Source organism: Corvus hawaiiensis, chromosome 19 (genome assembly GCF_020740725.1).
Source record: "Corvus hawaiiensis isolate bCorHaw1 chromosome 19, bCorHaw1.pri.cur, whole genome shotgun sequence".
NCBI classification, from domain to species: domain Eukaryota; kingdom Metazoa; phylum Chordata; class Aves; order Passeriformes; family Corvidae; genus Corvus; species Corvus hawaiiensis.
Genome location: NC_063231.1, coordinates 8,305,538 through 8,327,183, shown reverse-complemented (window position 1 = coordinate 8,327,183; position 21,646 = coordinate 8,305,538). Strand labels below are relative to the sequence as shown.

Genomic DNA, 21,646 nt, shown 5'->3' with positions numbered 1-21,646 from the left:
CCTTCCGGGGCGCCGCCGGCCATTTTGTGGCGTTAAGCCGCGCGCGCGGGCGGTTCCCCCTCATTTCCTCGTCGCGGCGGGACGGGGTGGCCGCTCCTGGCGCTTCGCTCCGGCCTCGGGCCGCCCCTCGGACCCTGAGGTGGGTGCTGCTCCCTGCGGACCCTGCGGCTTTCCCCTATGCGCTGTAGCTCTCCTCCTTTTTGGACTCGCCCTGCGGTGTGAGGCGCGTCGCCCTCAGGGCCGCGCCGGCTGCTGACCCCCCTCAACCCCTCAGGTTTATTCTCTTCGGCCGCCGCCGCCCCTCAGGGGCTCCTGCCCACCATGAGCTACGGCCGCCCGCCGCCCGACGTGGAGGGCATGACGTCCCTCAAGGTGGACAACCTGACCTACCGCACCTCCCCGGACACCCTCCGGAGAGTCTTTGAGAAGTACGGCCGCGTGGGCGACGTCTACATCCCCCGGGACCGCTACACCAAGGAGAGCCGCGGCTTCGCCTTCGTGCGCTTCCACGACAAGCGGGACGCGGAGGACGCGATGGACGCGATGGACGGGGCGGTGCTGGACGGCCGGGAGCTCCGCGTGCAGATGGCCCGCTACGGCCGCCCGCCCGACTCGCACCACAGCCGCCGCGGGCCGCCGCCCCGCCGGTACAGCAGCAGCGGCTACGGCCGCCGCAGCCGCAGGTGAGAGCCGCGGAACGGGCAGCGGAGTTTGGGCAGTAAACGAGATGAACCTTAGCTATGCGCCTGTGCAGTGGGAGCCGTTTGTTTTCATGTTGGTTGCCTAGAGAGGTGGTGAGGTCTCCGTCACTGAACCGTATGGGCATAAACTTGAGCCGTGTGCTCTAGGACGACCCTGCTTAAGCAGGGAGGTTGGAGCGGGTGACCCACTGTTGTCCCTTCCAACCGGACCGATTCTGGGGTTCTGTGTTCTTTTCCCGGCGAGTTTCGCGGCGGGGCTGGGAAGAGGAAGCGGGGGTTTACTGGAGGTTTACTAGCAAAGGCACCTGGGGTTCCCTCGGAGTGGAAGGGTTTCGCCCTTAGTAGATTTAGCCCCCGGCCATTCGCTCTGAACAATGGCGCCCTCGTAACACTCATTTTCTTGCCCACGTGCGTCCTGTTCCGCCTTCCCTGTCCCGCAGCACTCGCTCCAGTCCGTGCATGACCCGTGAAAAACTTTTAACGCGCCTTTTTTTTTTTTTCTTTTTTTTTTTTTTTTTTTTTTTTCTTGTATGTTTTAGCCCTAGAAGACGCCGTCGCAGCCGATCTAGAAGCAGGAGCCGCTCTAGGTCCCGCAGTCGGTCCCGCTACAGTCGATCGAAATCCCGGTCTCGCACACGCTCTCGGTCTCGCTCCACCTCCAAGTCCAGGTCTGCCAGGAGATCCAAGTCAAAGTCCTCATCTGTCTCCAGATCCCGGTCCAGGTCGAGATCCCGGTCCAGATCTAGAAGCCCTCCCCCTGCCTCAAAGAGAGAATCCAACTCTAGATCCAGGTCTAAGAGCCCTCCCAAGTCTCCGGAAGAAGAAGGAGCTGTATCCTCCTAGGAACATGGTAATGTACCTCGGGATCAGCACAGGATGCATGTTACTTTATTAGAGCACTTAGGTGGGGTGTTGGGTAGTTCTTGGAACATTAATAGCCTGAACCAAGTGAATCCTAGTGGGGCACATTGTTACTTGTTGGTTTTGGTTTTTTTTTTCTTGAGCAGTGCTTTTTGGTTATTGATTTAGGGAAATAATTACTGAAGGGTTTTTTGCGGAGAATTTTTTTTTTAACAGAGAAAATGTTTTATTGCAAGATTAATGCCTTGGTTTTAATAAAATATTGTATGAGACGCAACCTATGATGAAAATGACTATTTCTTACTGTATTTATCCAACATCTGCATTTTCCCCTTTAAAGCTGCGGTCTCCTGTTTGCTAAAAGAATATTGGCCAGTATTGCAGATTTTAACTGATTTGGCTGATCCTCCAGGGACCAGTTTCTGTGGGCGTGTGTTGGAGCAGGTTTGTCTTACACTGTTAAAGATACACTATCCTTTTAGAACGGAAGATCGGTTCAGTGGCCGTTGTACTGACTGGAGGTAATAACTGTCCTAGAAAAGTGGCAAATTCCTTGCAAGAGAAAACCACGGAAACTAGTTTTTCCTCAAGTCTACATCTTGAAGAGGCATCTAAGGATACACCGGGTGGGGAAAGGATAGTGTGTCTTTAACCTTTCAAACTGTTTGGTCCTGTTTTTTAAAAGGAAAGGGCCTGAGCTAGCTCTGAAGTTAGGTAATTGTAGCAAAATTAGTCACATTTTCGGTTTTGAATGCTAATTAGAGTTTAGTTAAGTCTTTATGAAGAAGTATTAGTTTTGTAACTTTTATAGAACTTGGAATAATTTGAGTGTTGAACAGGCTGAATTGAAGTTAATGGTGGCTTGATCTACAGCCTGGTGTTTATTCTCCTTTGTAACTAAACTATTTTGACCGAACCCTACATTTGGCCTCTGAAGTAAAGCAACTTCAAAAAGAGGGGGGAGGTGGAAGACTGTGGAAATTCCTAAAACTTAATTAAATTAGGCAAAGCCAGTTGAAACACAACTAGAAGTATCCCTGAAGTCATCCACACCCAAAATAGACAAGGTAGAAACCTGGCTGAACTTTCCTCTCTTCAAACCTAGATGCTTCAGCTAAATGAGAACCCACATAAAGGACGCCTTTGGGGGGAAAAGATCGCTTGAGTCTTCAGCCCATTGGAGAGACCCTGGCCGAGCAACCAGCTGTTGAAAAGGTTATTTTGTAACATTTTGTCTAACTTTTTACTTGTTTAAGTTGCGCCTCAAGTGGCAGATTTTACATTTTATGTGCCATTTTGTTGCTGTTATTCAAATTTCTTGTAATTTAGTGAAGTGAACGACTACCGATTTCATTATTGGCTTGGATATTTGAGGTAAAACTTCATTTTTGTTTATATAGTGCTGACTTCTATTGGAAATAAGAACTAATGGTAACTTGCTGCCTCCAGTTTCATACTGAGGAATCATGCAGCCATTATATGCTGATAGCTAACTGTCAAAAAGTATTCTCAATTTTGTCTTGATTCCTTAAATAAAATTCTGCAAAACTTCAACTTGAAACTTACTGTAAATGCTTTTTTTTTAAAGAAAGAACAACTTTGACTTAAAATAGCATCTTCAAATTCAAATTGGTAGAAATCTTTTCAGGTGACAGTTGATATTTGCAAGGATTGTTTTACCAGACTCAATTCTAATCTCTTCTCTTATGTATTTTTGTGCACTAGGCGCAGTTGTGTAGCAGTTGAGTAATGCTGGTTAGCTGTTAAGGTGGCGTGTTGCAGTGCAGAGTGCTTGGCTGTTTCCTGTTGTCTCCTGATTGCTCCTGTGTAACGATGCCTTGTCGTGCAGAAACAAATGGCTGTCCAGTTAATTAAAATGCCTGACAACTGCACTTCCAGTCACCCGGGCCTTGCGTAAAAAAAATGGAGCATACAGTGAGCACATCTAGCTGATGATATACACACCTTATTTTTTCCAGAATGGTAAAACTTACCAACCTACATTTATGAACTTATATATGAGAATTGTAATGTTAAGCAAAGAAATGGTTCATTCCTTTGTAAGTACTGATTGGTGTATCTTTTGCTTAAGACATTCTGTACTATACCCACTGTCTCTGTAGTTAATATTAAACATTTTTTCTGTGTTAACTTTTCTCAACTTAATGTCTTGGGTCAGCTTATTTTAGCTTGAAAAGATTTCTGCAATTATACTGTCAATGTTTAACTTCTATATAGTAACCAAATGCATTCTACTGCTTATAAATTTTATCCACTGGGGTTGCTTTTAAATTACTGTGGGCAAATTTTAATTAGCATTGTGACTAACCCAATATTGTGTGGCAACTGGTAACACACCAGGCCACGAACGCAGAACCAGCCAGGTCCTGGGATGGTGTTGTGGGAGGTCCACACTGAGCAGTACTAATAATTGCATTGCTGTGTGCTTGCCCTGGCTCGCCAGGCTGCTGCTTGACGGGGGCTGATCTTTACAGTGATGATTTCTCTTGATTTGGTACCAAATGACTTGTAACTTCAAACATCCTGTGTCAAGGGTTATTGTAATGCCTTGTTTTATCTTATGCATGTATGTTAAATGGGAATGGAAACATCTGAACACTGGCAGTGTGGCTTTGTTGAGGATTAAAAGTACTTTTCTACAAACTGAGGAGTTTGTATGTTCCAGGTTAGCGCAGTAAACAGAGGGGCTGGCTTTTGTATGTGGATCTTTGGGAAGGATTCTCCTGGTAAAGGGATCTTAAAGGGATGGTTTTCATTTTGAAAAGAGTGCAGTTACCTTTTCATAGCTGAAGTTGTGGATTTAGGTTGGATCTTGTGGATTTCCAGGTTAAATTCTGTTGTGTAGTGGCTCACATGATGGAATTGAAGCTCTGAACTATTTCACGGGCTTGGGGGAGGAACAGAAATTTCTCAAAAGCCATAGCTGGGAAACCAAACAGCTTTATTTTTACAGTGCATGTTTTAAGAATTGCTGCTTCCCCAAAATATCCATGAGGTTTGCTGTAAACAGGACTGTTCTCTGCAGCTCTGTGCTACAGCGAACAGCTGAGTATCACCTTGTACTGAAATCTAAAGTGGAATAAACTGAAGTGCCATCTGACTGTGCTAGTGAGATGATCATCATTTCAATTGTGTGTCTTCCTGGCAGAGAGGAGCTGGCCAAGTGCTCTTTGTCTGCACCAAAGGAATGCAAGGGAACGTGGATGCTCTTCAGTTTCCATTTGTAGAGCAGAGCCTCGATAGACCAGTCAGCACTGAGGGGAGGAAACTGTGTGAAAACCTAACCCAGGGTTTGCTACAGTAACTCGAGCAGGCTGTCACCAAACTTCAGTACAACACAGCTGGGTTTGTAACAGTTGAGTAGAACTCAACAGCAAATTGGTGGTTCTTGGATTATTTTCAGATTTTGTTACCTCCAGGATTTACTGGGCAAAAGTAGCCTGACTCACAATAAGGAGCTTTTCTGAGGCAGAGTGGTGCTGCCACAGAGGAGTTAACACTCGTCCACAGCTGAGACAGGAGTTAAGATTTGAGTTTTAAATACGTAAAAATTTACCTTCGGACTTGATAAGTTGTCCAGAATTGAGCATGTGGGTTCTTCTCCAACAAGAAGTAAATCGTAGTTAAAATATCTTCAAAGTCTGTGGAGTTTGGGGGAGATAAAGCAGTTTGGGTTAGTCTTTGGATTCCAGGTGGGGAAAAATTTGCTTGGTTCTATGCCATGGTAATTACAAATCAATGCAAGCACAGTGTATCTGTATGAGAGACCCAAGCACGGCATGCAGGGACTTAGTTAATTACTTCATCTTCTCTTCCCCCACCCTCAGCCACATTTATGACAGCTCTAAACTAGAATTACCCCAGAGTAACAAGGTCAGTAACACAGTGTCACCTGATCTATTGACACTGCTCCCAGCACTGCTTGGACACGAAGTCTTTGCAGTCACAAACCAAAGATACCTGAGAGCATTAACGTACCTTTAGGGTCAAAAAAGACATCTGAGCCTAAAATAATGTCTATAGGAGCAAGAGAGAGCAGCTCTGGAGACATCCGGCCCCAGGTGAGGCCGAGGACAGGCACGTGGGGTAGGTGGTTCATGAGGCAGCTGCTGCGGCAGCTCTGCAGGCAGCGGGGCAGCTCCTCGCTGTCGGACAGGATCACCTGGGCACCGCACCTGGCGGCCACCACGCCGGGGAGACTCACACCGGCACCGATCTGAAACCAGAGCGCGTTCGTGGAGACCGCGGGCGGAGCCTGGCCCGCGGGTCAAGAGAGGGGGTACGGGGCGGGGAGCGTGCGGTACCTCCAGCACGCGCTTGCCGGGAAGGCTCCGCCTGTGCACCCACAGGTACTGGGCCAGGACCACGGCGCAGGGCCACACGTACATCCCGTACTGCGAGTCCAGCACCTGCAACACAGGGAGCGAGGCGCTGTGCCGGGGTCCCGGGAGCTCCCGCTCCTGCCCGTGTCCCGGCTGCCCGCGGTACCTCGGGCACGCGCACGGCCAGCGCCGCCGGACCCTCCTCGAAACGGTACCGCCGTGCGCGCCGCCGCTGCGGCTCCGCCATGGGCCAATCGTGGGCGGACACGTATTGCCGCCGGGCCGCGCTGACCAATCGGCGCCTCCTCCGGGCCTGACGTCACGCGGAGCGCCGCCGCGGGCGCTGATGGCGATGGGCCGCTCGCCCAGCCGCGGCCTCCCCCGGGCGCCGCGGTTAAACCGGGCCGCTCCCGCCCGCGCCGCTGCCCCAGCGGGGCGGGGCGGGCACCTCCGCGGGCCGCTGCCGGGAGAAGGGAGGAAACCGGGTGACCCGCAGCCGGCCCGCTGCTGTCAGGGCAGCGGCAGGCGCGGAGCGCGGGCCCGCCGCGGGAAGGGCAGCGGCGGCGGTGGGGTCCCGGGGGGGCCGCGGGACTGCGCGACCAAGGGCGCTCGGCGCCCGTGCCGCCTCCGTGCCGCCCGCGCTGCCCTTCCTCAACATGGCGGTGCGGGGGCGCCGCTTCCCCAGCTGCGGCCAATCAGCGCCGAGGCGTGGCGGAAGCCGGGGGGCAGCCAGCCAATGGGAGAGCGGCGGGGGCGGGGCCGCGGCGACAGCGGCGGCACGGGGTGAAATTTCTGGAAGGTGCGGCCGGAGCGGGGCCAGGATCGGGATCAGGGTCGGGCCGGGGGTGACGGGCGGTGACGGCCCCCAGCGCCGCCAGTATGAATCACAAGAGCAAGAAGCGGATCCGGGAGGCGAAGCGCAGCGCCCGGCCCGAGCTGAAGGACTCGCTGGACTGGACCCGTCACAACTACTGCGAGACCTTTCCTCTCAGCCCCACCGCCTGCAAGGTGCGTCGGGCGGAGGGTAGCCGGGGGCTGAGGGGAAAGAAGGGCGTGGGGAATGGGAGGGTGGGAATGGGGAATGGAGATGGGGAAATTGGGAATGGAGGGGGGCGCGACCCAGCGAGTCCTGCGGGGAACCGGGGAGAGACGTGAGGGGAACGGCGGGAGCTGAGGGAACTGTGGTGGGGACACGACCGGGGGTTGGGGAGCCCTGAGGAGACAGGGATGGATGGGCCCACTGAGGGGATTGGGAATGCCTGAGGTGAAGGGGGAACTGCGGGATGCGTGATGGGAAGCAGGAAGAGGCCCGTTCCCGAGGCTGGGGTTGCCTTAGAGCTGGCAGGAGGGAGAGGTTCGGTGAGGGAGAGGACTTTCTTCCCTCCACGTGGCGAGGCGTGTGGGAAGGTCAGGGCCCGCCGGGATGGGACGGGCACCCGCATAATTCCCAGGAGCGCTTCCCCGTGTCCCGAGGGGGTGAAATGCAGCAGGGGATGTGTCAGCCGAAAGGGCAGGGTAGCCTCTTCGCCCGGGGAGCTGGCTCGGTGGGGAGCAGTGCCAAAGGCTTCGGGCTGCTCGTGTCACTGATGTGTGCAGGGAGCGGGCCAGGAGAAATGGGCCTGCAGCCTCGAGGAGCTTAAAATAACACAGAGGCAGCGCCATACCCTCGTGGCGTGTGGAGCAAAGGATATGTGTGAAGCTCCCCCACAGGCAAGTGCAGTCCTAGGATGTCAGTCTGTCCTAATATCTGTACTGCTTTCCTCCCTTGGTTTCACAGGATAACGTGGAGAGGGCAGATGCACTCCAGTTAACAGTGGAGGAATTTGTTGAGCGTTACGAAAAGCCTTACAAGCCCGTGGTGTTGCTGAATGCTCAGGTGGGCTGGTCTGCCCAGGAGAAGTGGACGCTGGAGCGGCTCAAACGCAAGTACAGGAACCAGAAGTTCAAATGCGGGGAGGACAATGACGGTTACTCTGTGAAGATGAAGATGAAATATTATATAGAGTACATGGAAACCACACGGGATGACAGCCCCCTCTACATCTTTGACAGCAGCTATGGAGAGCATCCCAAGCGAAGGAAACTCCTGGAGGACTACAAAGTCCCCAAATTCTTCACTGATGATCTCTTTCAGTACGCAGGGGAGAAACGACGGCCACCCTACAGGTAGAGTGACAGCAAGACAAAACTGGGTATTTTCCAGCTCATTGGTTGTTCCTAAATACCTGGGACTGCCTTACATAAAAAAGGGATATTTTTACAGAATCTCTAAAATGAGTGTACATCTGTAATCCTGCAGGAGAGAAGGGCAGGTTTGTGCATCACAATTTCTCTTTCAGCAACGAGTATTGCTACAGATTTATGGTGTGGGTTTTTGTTTTTTCTTTTCTTTTCGTTTTATTAAGCCAGTTTACATCACTTCTTATATTTTTCAAAAATTACATAGTTACTGAGACTTACAAAGATCAGTTTTTCTTGCTCTGTGTGTGTGTCTTCTGGCGTTCAAATTTTAAGTACCTCAGGAACAGCTCCTGGGTTTTGCACCAGTGGCTTATGTACAGCGTGGAATTTTGTTTAATTATGAGTCAGTCCTTTTAAGGTAAAGATCTTAAGCTAGATTGGGATCTAATGTGGGCACTAGTTCTTAGCTTCTCTTCAGATGGTTTTGAGAGAGAACAGTATTTCACATCTATGTAGTCTTTTCAACTCTTTCCTTATTTTTGCTTCAGATTGGAAGAGGGTGAAATGACGTTTCATTCATAAATTCGAATGCAGCAACCTTGTATTTGGGCTTCTAGATACAAAACCTTTTTTATCTATGTTACTGTGACACTTCATAGCAGTATGAATGAGCCCTCCCAAGAAATTAAAGCCTTTACAGTGACATTATAATTGTCAGACAATGCCCGTTGCCCTTTGAGTGACATGAGGCTCTGATGTGGTTTATTTAAATAAAATTGAGCAAGTAATGAGTAATGGTACTTTCCTCTGCACTCTCTCACGTGCCTGTAGTCCAGTTGTGCTTTTGCAGGAGTGAAGCAAGAACCTAATTCCATTTGAGGTCACTGAAGGAGGTGTTTTTACAGTGCTTTTTGTAATTCTCTTCTAAGAACATACAACACAAAACCACACCAGGTGTAGTCTCTAGTAGAAACTGAATACACTTAATTAACTAGAGATCATTTACCCAAGTTAGAGGTAAATGAGAGAATCTGGTTGTGACTCATTTATTTTGCTGTCTGTGTCCCCCACACCCTCTCCACCTACAGGCACATGCCGAGCTCTTTGCTTGTGATCTTGGTATCCAACTTCTTCTATTTCGTCCTAGAAAATGTGGGGTTTTTTTCAGGCTGTTGATGTTTTTTGAGAGCTGACTGATGCACAAGAGCAGGTAATGCCTCCTGGAATTAGAGGGTTCATCTAGGTACAGAAAGGAGTGTGCAGTACTCTTAGAGCATAATTGAAAATCTGACAGGAAGTGGTGCTAATCTTAGTATGAGGAGGATACGACCTGTACAGGTTGATCTCTGGGCTGAGAGGTGTGTGATAGTGTGTAGACCTTAAAAGAAGAATTGGTGCTGTTTAGGACATTTTTATTGGCATTGTTCCTCTTCAAAATAAAGACAGTAATTTTTGGAAGCCCTTTACTGAAGCAGCTGTTTTAATTTGGGGAAGGGGGCTGGGGTTTGCTTTCAGATTGAATTTAGGAGTTGTGAAGTTTTCAGTCGTAAATTTGATGTCTTGGGGCAAACTGTGTTTCGTTCATTGTAAGTTAAATATTTGGAGGAGGATGCTGGTAAATGGCAGTGTTGCTAAATAAGGGTTTTAAAACCTTCTGTGTGTGTGTGTAGATTACAGTTATTGTCAGAAAAATGATATTGGACAGTGCCAGTGCCAGACAGACTTTTATGTGTATAATTTCTTCTGATTTCTTCATGAAAGCCTTGACTGTTCTACTTGTAGTTTAAGCAGCTTTCTAAGGCTAATATAAATCTAAAGAGTAGATTGGCAATAGAAAGGACAAACACCTGCTTATTTACAGCTCCTTTGTGAAGCAGGAAGAAAGCAGCTTGATAAACAAACTTGCTGTCCTACAATTGATGCTGGCAAATGATCCTTCAAAACCAGCTTGATTTACACCTGCACTGGAAAGGAGAGATGGACAACCTGGTGTATTTTCTGAACCTTTGCATTCCTCTTGCTGGGCGTCACCTGCCTGTCCCTACACCATGGAGGGATCATATTGGTGCTTTAGTTTCTGTACTCTCTGCTGCCAATTAAACAATTATTGTCATTTTTTTTCCTCTTGATCCCTGGTATGAAGTCACTTCACACTGCTTTTTCTGGCGTGGTTGGTCTTAGTGCTCCGTTTCAGGGAAAATGAGCAGCTGAAGGTGCTGCTGCAGTTAAACACGTACAGTAGATAAAGTTCTCCACTGGGAGAAATAAACCTTGCAAATGGGCAGTGGGAATATAAACCTCAAATCCTGAATGGTCACTGGAGAATAAGCTCCATGTAGTTAAGTGTTGGAATGAAAAGCCTGTTGTGAATGAACAGAAGGCGCAGAGAGAGGCCAGGGTTGCGTAACTTGCTCTGTTCCTTGTGTTGCCTTTTGTTCCTCATTGTTCTGCAGTTCTGGATGTGCTTGAGCAGGAAATTTTAGAAAACCATAGGAGAGTCCCCCTGCCTAGGAAGAATCCTAGCACAGGCTGTTGGGACTTAATTACACTCATAAACTTTGAAATCACTATTTTGCTGAAGAACTGTTTGAAACAAAAGAGCGCTATGACATTTAGAAAGTCATCTTCACTTGCTCGTCCCGCAGTCATTCCTGTCCCAATTCATAGTGGTTCTTAGGTTAAACTCCTGTTGTACCTTTTTGCTGCAGTGTGAACTTAACAAAATCAAGAGTGTAAATGAAGGAACTGTAATTACTTTAATTTCTAACTGAAAGTGCAATGAATTCTCTGTCTAACATGAAGAAAGGGAGCTACCTGCCTGCTCTATGACTGAAGCACTTTTCTTCCCCCTCCTGCAGATGGTTTGTGATGGGCCCACCTCGTTCTGGAACAGGAATTCACATCGATCCCTTGGGAACTAGTGCATGGAATGCCTTAGTCCAGGGACATAAGCGTTGGTGCCTGTTCCCAACCAGCACTCCCAGAGAGCTGATCAAAGTGACACGGGAAGAGGGAGGGAACCAGCAGGACGAGGCCATCACCTGGTTCAATGTCATCTATCCCCGGACGCAGCTTCCCACCTGGCCCCCCGAGTTCAAACCCCTGGAAGTCTTACAGAAGCCAGGAGAGACAGTCTTTGTGCCAGGTATGTGCAAATCTCTCCAGGAAGGAAATCTGGGAGAGAAAAAGCATGTATGTAATATTCCTGTGTAATAGAGATGAAGGGAATATTTCAGCTTTCTTACACGGCCCATCTCTTAGAAAACAAACTCTCCTGAGCTTGTTTTGAGACTATTCAGTTACTTGCTGAACGTCCCAAAGTGTGTATGGCCTGTGGCATAGGATTGTATGTGGTACAGATGGCAGAACAAGTGGAACTTGTGTTACAGCATCACAGGAATGTGATCCTGAGCTAAATTGCAGTAATAGGAAGCTGTCAGGGCATAAAATAATGGCATAAAATAATAGAGGTGTTTGAGCCCCTAGTAACTCTTAGACAAAAATGCTCGAGTTTATACACACTGGAGCAAATTCATGACTGAGTTTTGCATGTGAATTTTTCTTAGCTGTGGGAAACGAACTACTTAAAGGCACTGACACCTTCCACCCACTTCTCTGTGGTTATGCCTCATCTTGCATTTGAAATCAAAAGCTAAATAAAGCTTTGCTAAAGATGCCTTTCTCTCTGAGTGGCTGCACACTGTGTGCCCATTGTAAGCAGGGGGTGAGGTGAGTTCAGTGCCAGATTCTAACCTCTGAATCTTGCATCATTTATGTGCAGCACAGCCCATAGTTTCTGTCCACATTGCTTGTCTCTAACATCCAGCTGACTTGGTGTGTGAAGGGTGCCTTTTGATTGTCTTGGCACTTATTAGTGACTCCTGAGTGTACCTTCTGTTAAGAGTTTGTAGCTGTCGGGTTCCATTAAACTGTTCCCTCAGTCTTTTATGAGGCTATAAGTGGGTTGTAAGAACTCCACTATTTTTATCCTGTGTGGAGAAACGATTTTGCATCTATTTTTAAATGAAAGGTTAGTCTGTAGTCATAAGAACCTTACCAAATCAGCGTGGAAAGTGCTCTCCAGCTGAACAGAAAGGATCCTCTGTGCAGTCTGGGTTACAATGGCTGTTGCTGTTAAATAAACCGTCAGCAGCCAGCATGGTGCTGTCAAGTCACATCTTCAGTCCTGTGTGTGAGCTGGGTAATTTGGTCAGAGCATGGAGCAGCATTGTGTAACAAGAACCTGTCAGGCATTGGGGTGGAAGCTGAAATAAGGCTGAGGAAAGATGATGTGTTGGCAAACTCACCTGGGTTTGGGAGATAATATCCAGTTCCACCTGCATTATGGGAATAGTGTTCTTGGATGTTCTTGAACTTGCTCTCTGCTGTGCAGCCACCAATGGTCACTGGTGTTGTGTTTTAGGTGGCTGGTGGCACGTAGTCCTCAATCTTGACACGACTATTGCCATCACACAAAACTTTGCCAGCTGTACCAACTTCCCAGTGGTGTGGCACAAGACAGTAAGAGGGAGGCCCAAACTGTCACGGAAATGGTACAGGTAAGAGATTTAGTAGCTTTCTTTGCATATTTTTCATTGAAAACAAAACTTAAAAATATTCATTAACATGCAGTGTTACAGTTCAAGGGCTAACCCTGAAATTTCAACTGTATTTAGGATTCTAAAGCAGGAACATCCTGACTTGGCAGCCTTGGCTGATTCAGTTGACCTGCAGGAATCTACTGGTATTGCTTCTGACAGTTCTAGTGATTCTTCCAGTTCCTCAAGTTCCAGCTCCTCAGACTCTGATTCAGAGGTAATGCTTTTTACTGCAATAGGTGATCCATATTCTGGAATTACATTGTTTTTCCATACCTGATCCTGTGCCTTCATCCTTATATTCATGCCTTATGGAATAAATTAATGGACAGCAGATAAACCAATCTACATGGTGGAAGAGCCTGTGATCTTAGCAGGTTCTGTTTGCTGAAGCCTCTCTTTGCATTGCTGAGTGGCTTCAGTCTGTTTGATCCATGTCTGTATTATACATGAATCTGTCACTCATTTAGCTTGTGGAAAATGGCTGCAAAATGAATGTTCTAAAAATTGGGAGAGGGAACAAAATCCAAAACAGATCAGTTATGACATGGGACTCTTCTCAACACCTAAATCCTTCAGAAGCCAGAGTCTTCTCCTCGAAGATGAGGTCCTTCTAGGGGCCCAAAGGAACACGTTCATTGTCTTGCTCCAAATCAGCTTTAGTCAGTGATGAAATCCAAGAACGTTTCTGTTCCTGATTTTTAAATGCTTAATTTAAAATTTCCTTGATGTGTCTAACCTAAAACAGTACGTTCTTTGAGCTCAGGGTTGCTGAGTAGCTCTTGCGGTGAAATGCACAGCACAGGCAGTTCATGAGGTTCCTCTGAATTGTGGTTTCATCTTTCCATCCTTCAGTGTGACTCTGGCTCCGAGACAGAGGGGATGATGCACCGGAGGAAAAAGCGGAGGACCTGCGGAATGATGGGGAACGGGGACACAACTTCCCAGGATGACTGCGTGAGCAAAGAACGCAGCTCCTCCAGGTGACCCCATGGCAGCTGTTGGTTTTAAACAAGCACAGGACAATGTGAGGGAAAGCTGGCACCCTTCAGATAGGGGATTCCTCAGCAGCGAGGGATGGAGAGCAAGGGATTCCTTACAGGACATAAAGCAGTTGACTAGTGCTATCTTCTATTTTAATTGTTCCAAGCAGAAAACTAAGATTATTGATGTTTTTTTTTAAATCAGGGGTTTTATTTAATAAACAGTTTTACTACTTTTCCTAGTTGTCTCTTTTAATAGATGAAAGAATTTGATTTTTTCTTTGTTTAATGGGAGAGGTGGGATGTTTTAACTGCTCTTCAGAGAGCACAAATGAATAGTGAACAGTTAAAGATGAAGAATGATCAGGCAGCACTCAGATTTCAGTGGCTTATTCAAACAGAAAACCTTTAAGCAGTTGTGTGGTTTCTCTTACTGCTGCCTGGATTATTTCAATTTGTTCCACTGCTTTATCTGTTAAAGGCAAAATTCATCCTAAATTCCAAAGGTCTGTGTTCACATTTAAAATAAATAAATAAACAAATACATAAATATTGAGCAAATTTCAGTCAGTGTGGAAGGAGGCAACATTAATATGGCAAAATTGAGGATAGATACACTTAGGGTAAAGTTGCTGAGGAAAGCAGTTCTCTGGACTGGCCAGGTTAAAAACAGTGGAGCACTGGGAATCGGGGAGTATACTGCAGGGAAGAACTTAAACATTCTTTCCTAAATAAAGCATTTTTCTCATACAGCAGAGGCTTGCCAAAATTCTTAAGCAAATTCCTCGCAGCTTGGTTAACCAATGCTGCTGGATTGGCTGCCTGCCTGCATTAGAGTGCTGGCCAGTTCCTGAGCTCTTGGATGCTCCAGGTTTGGCGTGGATGCAAGTGCTGTGGTGGCTTAGTGCGTGGCTTGCTGAAGAAGGTGTGCAGCAGTAGTTTACCTGAGGAAGTCCATATTCCAGCATGATGCCTGACTTCCCAGTCTAGGGACTGCCTGAAGACCTGTGTGCTCCTGTAGATTGCTCTCTTGTTTCCAGGAGTTGCTTGTAACTGAATACAATTGAATTACAAGTACAGAGCATCATTAAAGGTTGGGGAGAGCTGTACTGACTGCTTATTTTGCCCTAGAGGTTTTCACAATTTGCTTGTGACAGCATTGTCAAATCCCATTTTGGCAGCCAGTGTGACTTCAGGCAGGGAATGAGCAGCAGGAGAGAACAAACCTTAATGCAGACCCTGGTTTAAGAACAAAAGCTGTAAAAGTGCAGATCACGATGCAGATCTGTTCTTCTGAAAAACCCGTGCATTTTAAAATTATTTGCCATTCAAATTTTGAAATGAATACCCTAAATATTAAAAATTAGCACCTTGCCTAGAACATTTGCTTTCTGGGTTTCAGTGTTCTTCCTCCTGTATGTTGATTGTTTCACTCTGTGAGGGTGGGTGGGCGTTCTCTTCCAGCTATCTGATGGCTTAGTTGACAGAAACACTTCCAAACATAAAATCCTAACCCTGCTTGTACAATGCTGGAGGAAGAATAAGCCTGAGATTAATCTGCATGCTGGGATCTTGTGCCCTGCTATGAGGGGAATGCTCAAAGGCAGTTGTACCTTTTTTTGACAGGATTAGGGAATCCTGTGGAGGCCGCAGCTACCCCTGAGGGATAACACCACCTGCCCAGAGGCAGCTGCCGATCGAAGCTCCGTTAGCAGCCAGCCAGCTCTGTTCTACCCCCTTCTGCTTCTATTTCTCACACTCCTTAAGTTTTTGTCACTCTTCCTCGATCCAGACATCTTCGTTACGTGCTGTCCAAGGTTGGCTCCTGAATAACCTGTAGGGGAATGCCCCAACTACGTCCTTTGTGCAATGCTTTGTCCCCTCTGCGCCCCGGGTGAGTGCACTAAAACCCAGCTGTGGGTAAGGACATGCCAAGTATTTAAAGGGTCACGGAACTGGCAAGGAAGACAACGGTCAGTTTTTAAAGAAGTCTTTCTAAAACCAGCAGGTAAATGTAAAAACCTGCCTTGCTTTGACACTGTCATATGTTTACATGTTGTCCTGTACACTTGAGGAAAGGAACACCAGCCCTTTTGGCCTATCGGAACGTCCGGCGGATCTCACACCAGAATTTCAGGAGGAGCAAGGAAGAAACGAGCTTCTGCAAGAACTGAGCTGTGGAAAATGGGTCCTTGAATCTTACCCTGCTGCAGGAGAACACTGCTGTCGGGGCTGGAGCTTCCAAGTGTGTGTCTCATAGAATCCTGGAATACGGGCACTTGGAAAGAACCCATGAGGATCCTCGAGGCCAATTCCTGGCGCTGCACAGAAACCAAGAACCCCACCCTGTGCCCAAAAGCATTGTCCAAACACTTCTTGAACTCAGACCATTGCCCTGGGGAGCCTGTTCAGTGCTCAGCCACCCTCTGGGTGAAAAACCTTTCTGTGATATCCAACCTAAACCTGCCCTGACTCAGCTCCAGCCATTTCCCTGAGTCCTGTCATTGGATCAGTACCTGCCCCTCTGCTGTCCCTCAGGAGGATGCTGAAAACTCAAATGAGGTCTGACCTCAGTCTCCTTCAGGCTGAACAGACCAAGTGCCCTCAGCCACTCCTCATACAGCTTCCCCTCCAGACCCTTCACCATCCTCATGGCATCCTTTGGATGCTTTCCAATGGCTTAATGTCTGTTATATGTTGTGGTTCCCAAAACTGCCCCCAGCACTCAAGGTGAGGCTACCCTAGTGCAGAGCAGAGCAGGACAATCCCCTCCCTTGCCCAGCTGGCAATGCTGTGCCTGATGCCCCTCAGGACACAGTTGGCCCTCCAAGCTCCAGGGCGCTTGTGACTCAGATCCAGCTTGCCACCACCCAGGACCCCAGCTCTCTTTCCACAGCTCTGCTCTCCAGCCTCTTGTTCCCCAGTTTATCCACACAACCAGGAGTACCCTGTCCCCAGTGCAGAATCCAGTCCTTGCCCGTGTTAAGCCCCACACAGTTGGTGATTGCTCACCTAATTTGTTGAGGCCTCTCTACCCTCAAGGGAGTTGACAGCTCCTCCCAATTTAGTGTTGTCAGCAAACTTCATATTCCTTCCAGTCCCGTGTCCAAGTTGTTAATGAGGATCTTGAAGAGCACAGGGATGAGGATGGAGCCCTGCAGAACCCCACTAGTGACCAGTGCCAGCTTGGTGTCACCCCCATCACTGTCACCCTTTGTGTCCAGCCTGTAGGCCAGTTGCTCACCCACCCTGTAACACGGTTAACCAGCTGTGGGCTTGACAGTTTGTCCAGAAGGTCTTTGGGAGAGACAGTATCCAAAGCTTTGCTGAAGTCCAAAAGGTGACATCTACTGGCTTTCCTAGATCAGCAAGGTGGGTCACCCTGTCACAGAAGGAGATCAGATTCAACAAGCAGGACTTTCCCCTCATGAAGCTGTGCTGGCTGGGACTGATGTCTGCATTGTCCTCCAGGTGTTTTTCAGTACTTCCCAGAATAATCTCTTCCATGATTTGGCTGGGCACTGAAGTGAGACTGACAGGCCTGTGGTTTCCAGGGTCCTCCTCCTTGAAAATTGGGACAACATTCACCAGCTTCCAGTCAGCTGGGACCCCTCTGGATTCCCGAGACTGCTCAAAAATCATTGAGAGGTTTTGCAATGACATCAGCAGCATCTTGGGGATTCTCAGATGAATCCCATGAGGCCCCATGAATTTGTAGGAGCAGATCCTGCACAAGTTTGGGGTCGACTGGGAGTTGAACATTCTCACAGTCACAGTCCTCCAGCTCTGGGCACTGAGACCCCCTTGGTCCATCATCTGTGCTGAAGACAGAGGCAAAGGAACGTTAAACGCCTCTGCCATGTCCATGTCCCTGTTTGTGAGGTGACCATCCTCATCCTGGAATGGGCCAGTGTTATTTCTAATTTGCCTTTTGCCATTAATATATTTGAAAAAACTCTTTTTTTATTGTCCTCCATGGTTCTGGCTGGTTTAATCTGCAGTTGAGCTTTGGCCACGTGAATTTTCTCCCTACAGTGGCAGCAGCATTTCTGTGCTCTTCCCATGTCACCTGACCTTGCTTCCACTGGGTGAACACCTTCCTTTTTCATCATGTTTCCAAGAGAAGATCCCTGTTCAGCCAAGGAAGGGAAGGTGGTGTGAATGCCCCAAGCACTGAAGCAACTTCAGCAGAGGTGACCACCAACCTAAAGCATCTTTCCTGGTCTTAATCTGCGTGCTCCATGCACACACCTGAAGTGCAACACCTGAGCCAGCAGCAGTCCATCTACTTCACTGTGTCTGTCACAGTGACAGGTAACAAAGCTGCACTAGCACCTTGTGATGGGAAGCTCGACGGAGCAGGGGAATCCTGGAGTTTCTTGCATGGAAAAAACTGGGTGGGGGGAGGGGGGGAAGTCAGCATTTGCCAGCAATTCCAGTCCTTCAGGTGCAGGTGTGATGTTTAGCACAAGGCAACTGCTGACAAAGTCTGACTCTGGCACGATCACATTTGCTGGGCTTGAAACACCAAACAGTTCCGAGGCCGTGGGCTTGCTCAGGCCGGTGCAGTTCACATCCCTAAACGGCTTTTCTTTGAGATTGTGGCTTCAGATGTTGCTGAAAGTTGCAGTGCCAATTTTAAAGGACTGAGGGGGGGGACATATTGTTGTTTTATGCTTTTTAAAAATGCAATGTGTTGCTTAAGTCTGTGTAGATGCATTTGTGTTATGCCAGGTAAAGCTCTTGTCCCCAAGGGATCTGTTGGAGCTGCTGGCCTGTTTTATTAGCAGGAGCTTGTGCTAGTGGTGTCAGTGGTGTCTCTGTGTGGCTGAAGGTGCTGCCAGGAAATCTGAACTTCCCATGGGCTGCTTCCATGGGTGCTCTTCTGAGCCCTAGGAGGTGGATACAGAACTCACTTCAGCCGTTCTCTGGGAGAGGAGACTTGACAGCAGAATTGCTGTGCATGTAGTAAACACACAGCAATGCCCAGGCACTGCTGAAACAGCAAATTAAAAAGAGGTTGAAGCCTCAACTGTGACTTTATTAAACGTGTTGGGTTTGGTGGAACCTGGAGCGTTGCTTTTCTGGATTCTCTGATCCATTTTTAACCTTGTCTCTTCCCTATTTAAACACTCCTAGGCCATATCCTTTTGTACAAAGGAATCCTAAATATGTTTGTCAGGATCTCTGTTTTTGACTTTTCTGTGCCAGTCAGTTTGTGTAGGAGCAGTGTGGTGGTGGGGAAACGGAGAGGGAAGGTTTACTGATACATTCTTTAGCTGTCCAGACTTCTGAATTTCCTGTGATAGATAGCCAAGCATAAGCAAGCACACTTGCTCTGTAGCCGCTGCAAATTCTTCCACAAGATTACTTAAAAAAAGCCTCTAACTTCTCCAGCTCCTGGCATTTCTGGCCGAGGCTGAACAGCCTGGGAGCCTGCACAGTCTGTGTGTGTGTCCTCTCAGAGCAGGCTGCAGCTGCTGCCTTTTGGAAGAATGGAGAGGCAAAGGCTCACAAGACTCAGCTCTGTCAGGGTGAGGGGAGTCCGTGGACAGCTGTCCCTGCCCTCTCTGGTGGCTGGGCAGCACCTCAGTGAGATGCAGCTGCATTTGGCACAGTCTTAAAATCTAATGTGAAAGCCTGATTGCTGTGCTGGGAAAGCCACACCTCTGCCTCTAGAAGCACAGTGGGAAGATTCAGTGTGCAGAGCATTCTTCCATGCCTGTGAACTCTTCCATGGTGTGAAATAAAGCAATTCCAGGTGAAGCCTGTGTTGGTGTGACACCCCTCACAGAAAAGCAGCTTGTTTACAATGGACTGCAGATGGCATGATAGCAGCAACCCTCTCCTGACTGCTCCACAGGGCACTTCCTGCTGTGAAACAGTGTCTGTTCAGGCTGCCTGGGAATCAGGACTCTGGGATCTCCAGTTCTTCCACTTAGGGCTTTTGCCTCAGCCACTTTGGTGAGTCTTTGTTTGAGCAGTGAGGAAAATCCCTACCTCGCAGGGCTGTTGTGAGGCTGAACTCTAACTGCTGTGTAAGATGCTTTGAAGCCATCCACCCACAAAAAGTGTTCCATTCATCCTGAGCAACCTGAGACTTCCGAGCCTGGTGGGAGCTTTTTGTAGCAGAAAACATTGGGGATGTTGTCCAACACTCTTGGCCACATGGTGTTCTGTGGTGGCCCTTCCAGAACTGCTGTGTGGTACATAAATTGTAGCAGAACAAGACTTTCTGTTTTCACCAGGGTTGAACTGTTGCTGTTCCATGGCCTGCTCTAAACAGGAGGTCCTGCTAGAGCAGGATCTGTTTCTAAAAAGGTCTAGATGCAATTCTCTCATCAGGGAGTCAGCTTCACTGATCTTACAGGAATGGGGGGAGCTGGTGCTTCCCAGGCCCTCATTCCAGGCTGGGTGAGTGAGGAACAGTTAAAAACTGTGCTCCCTTTGTGCCTAGCTCCGTGCTTGTGGGAAGCTGGCTGGGGAGAGCGGGCTCTGTGCTCTCATTTCTCCAGGCTTGTGCTTCATGTCTCTTGTTCCAACCCCACTGCTTTTGTACTCTGGAGGCCCTGGGTGCAGCAGGTCCAGCACCCCGTGAGCCCCTCATTTCCTTGAGCCCCAGAGCAGCAGCACAGCTTTGCCTCAGCCCCCTGGGGCTTTGGGGGCTGCCCTGTTCCCCAGGGATGGGCAGAGAGCCTCAGGCTGGGTGTCACTGTCACAATCCTGCCTGCTCTGGGAAAGGTGATGGGATTTGGGAGCTCTGGCTGTGCTTTAGAGCCTGGTAATGGACACAGGCTGTGAGAGTTCAGGAGGAAATGACCCAGCACTCTGTCAGAACCGCAGATGTGGACAAGAGGCACCAGTCCTAGCACCTGTTCCCTGCACAAGTGGTGTGGGAGCAGGTGACACCGAGGAGCCTCTGGCAGACCTTCCCTTCCCAGCTCGTGTGCGCTGGCTCCGATTTGTCTCCTCAGTTACATCAAACCTCTCCAAATGCTTCAAGGAAAGACTACAACCTCTTTCATAGTTAACCTCTGCTCTCCTCCCTGAGTCCCCAGCCATGGTGGGCTGGGAAATGAGACTGTTGGCTGAATCCAATCTGAAATGCCTGTGTGGGCACATTGTAACGGGAGTTTTTTGGCATCCTCCTTGCAAAGGCGGGGAAGGAAAGTGCTACCCGTTCATGTGACAGTCCCACTGTCAGCTCCAAGCCCTGCCACTGCCCTTAGCTGCTTTTATCACCCATCCAGCAGAGCTGGGATACTTGTCTTGTTCGGATGATTGTGGTTTTGCTTTTTATTTTAAATAAAATCAATTATTTTGCATTATCCTGTCACTTTCTTTCATACTGTGATCTGAAAAAACCTTACAGGTGTGCACTTCTGTTTCCCAAAGTGCTAAATGTGTCAGGTGACAACTCTGGGGGTGCTTGGGGGTTTGCACATCTGAAGCTGCTGGGGTTGCACTGACTTTGGGAGGTGAGTTTTGTTGGTAGGTTTATTACCAGACTGCCCCACCTGCTCTTTGTCCCCGCCCTGGCCTCCCCAGTCTGTGTCACAAGAGGTTTCTGTGTTGTGTTTCTGGTGCCACCTCACCCCGGTGAGAGGGGGTTTCATCTTCCAGGTGTCGTGTGCTGCTTTGGGAGGGCCACCATGGTGATCAGAGGGATGGAGCACTTCTCCCATGAGGAAAGGCTGAGAGCAATGGGATTGTTCAGTCTGGAGAAGAGAAGCTTCCAGGATGATCTAATTGTAGCCTTCTGCTACCTGCAGAACCTACAAGAAAGATGGAGAGAGACAAGGGCCTGGATGACAGAACAAGGGAGAATGGCTTCAAACTGACAGGAAGTAGGTTTAGCTTGGATATTAGGATGAAATTCTTCTCTGTGAGGGTGGGGAGGCCCTGGCATGGGTTGCCCAGAGAAACTGTGGCTGCCCCATTCCTGGCAGTGTCCAAGGCCAGGTTGCACAGGGCTTGGA

The 21,646-nt window shown here is 48.6% G+C and overlaps 3 protein-coding genes across 7 annotated transcripts; 2 read left to right on the top strand and 1 right to left on the bottom strand.

Moving 5' to 3' along the window:
- The first annotated feature begins 36 nt into the window (after positions 1-36).
- On the top strand, positions 37-3,723 carry SRSF2 (serine and arginine rich splicing factor 2). 5 transcript variants are annotated; one of them, XR_007207519.1, is made up of 5 exons: positions 37-139; positions 275-683; positions 1,241-1,551; positions 1,903-2,006; positions 2,668-3,723. XR_007207519.1 is itself a non-coding variant. In XM_048323511.1 (4 exons), exons 2-3 carry the CDS (start codon positions 322-324, stop codon positions 1,542-1,544), a joined length of 666 nt encoding a protein of 221 aa, XP_048179468.1. In that variant the 5' UTR covers positions 37-139; positions 275-321; the 3' UTR covers positions 1,545-1,551; positions 1,903-3,723. The 5 variants fall into 5 exon arrangements, 3 of the variants coding, with proteins under 3 accessions (XP_048179468.1, XP_048179469.1, XP_048179467.1); XM_048323511.1 differs by having other exon boundaries at positions 1,903-3,723; XR_007207518.1 differs by having other exon boundaries at positions 38-139; positions 1,241-2,777; positions 3,288-3,723.
- Positions 3,724-4,507: 784 nt separating this feature from the next.
- METTL23 (methyltransferase like 23) lies at positions 4,508-6,420 on the bottom strand. The gene is made up of 5 exons (XM_048323509.1): positions 6,072-6,420; positions 5,888-5,992; positions 5,562-5,799; positions 5,140-5,224; positions 4,508-4,837 (listed from the first exon to the last, which is right to left on the bottom strand). The coding sequence occupies exons 1-5, from the start codon at positions 6,150-6,152 to the stop codon at positions 4,636-4,638; spliced, it is 711 nt and encodes a 236-aa protein (XP_048179466.1). The 5' UTR covers positions 6,153-6,420; the 3' UTR covers positions 4,508-4,635.
- Positions 6,421-6,662: 242 nt separating this feature from the next.
- Positions 6,663-20,995, top strand: JMJD6 (jumonji domain containing 6, arginine demethylase and lysine hydroxylase). Its single transcript, XM_048323500.1, has 7 exons — positions 6,663-6,913; positions 7,683-8,071; positions 10,945-11,231; positions 12,510-12,645; positions 12,763-12,901; positions 13,540-13,667; positions 15,294-20,995. The coding sequence occupies exons 1-7, from the start codon at positions 6,785-6,787 to the stop codon at positions 15,328-15,330; spliced, it is 1,245 nt and encodes a 414-aa protein (XP_048179457.1). The 5' UTR covers positions 6,663-6,784; the 3' UTR covers positions 15,331-20,995.
- The last annotated feature ends 651 nt before the right edge of the window (positions 20,996-21,646 follow it).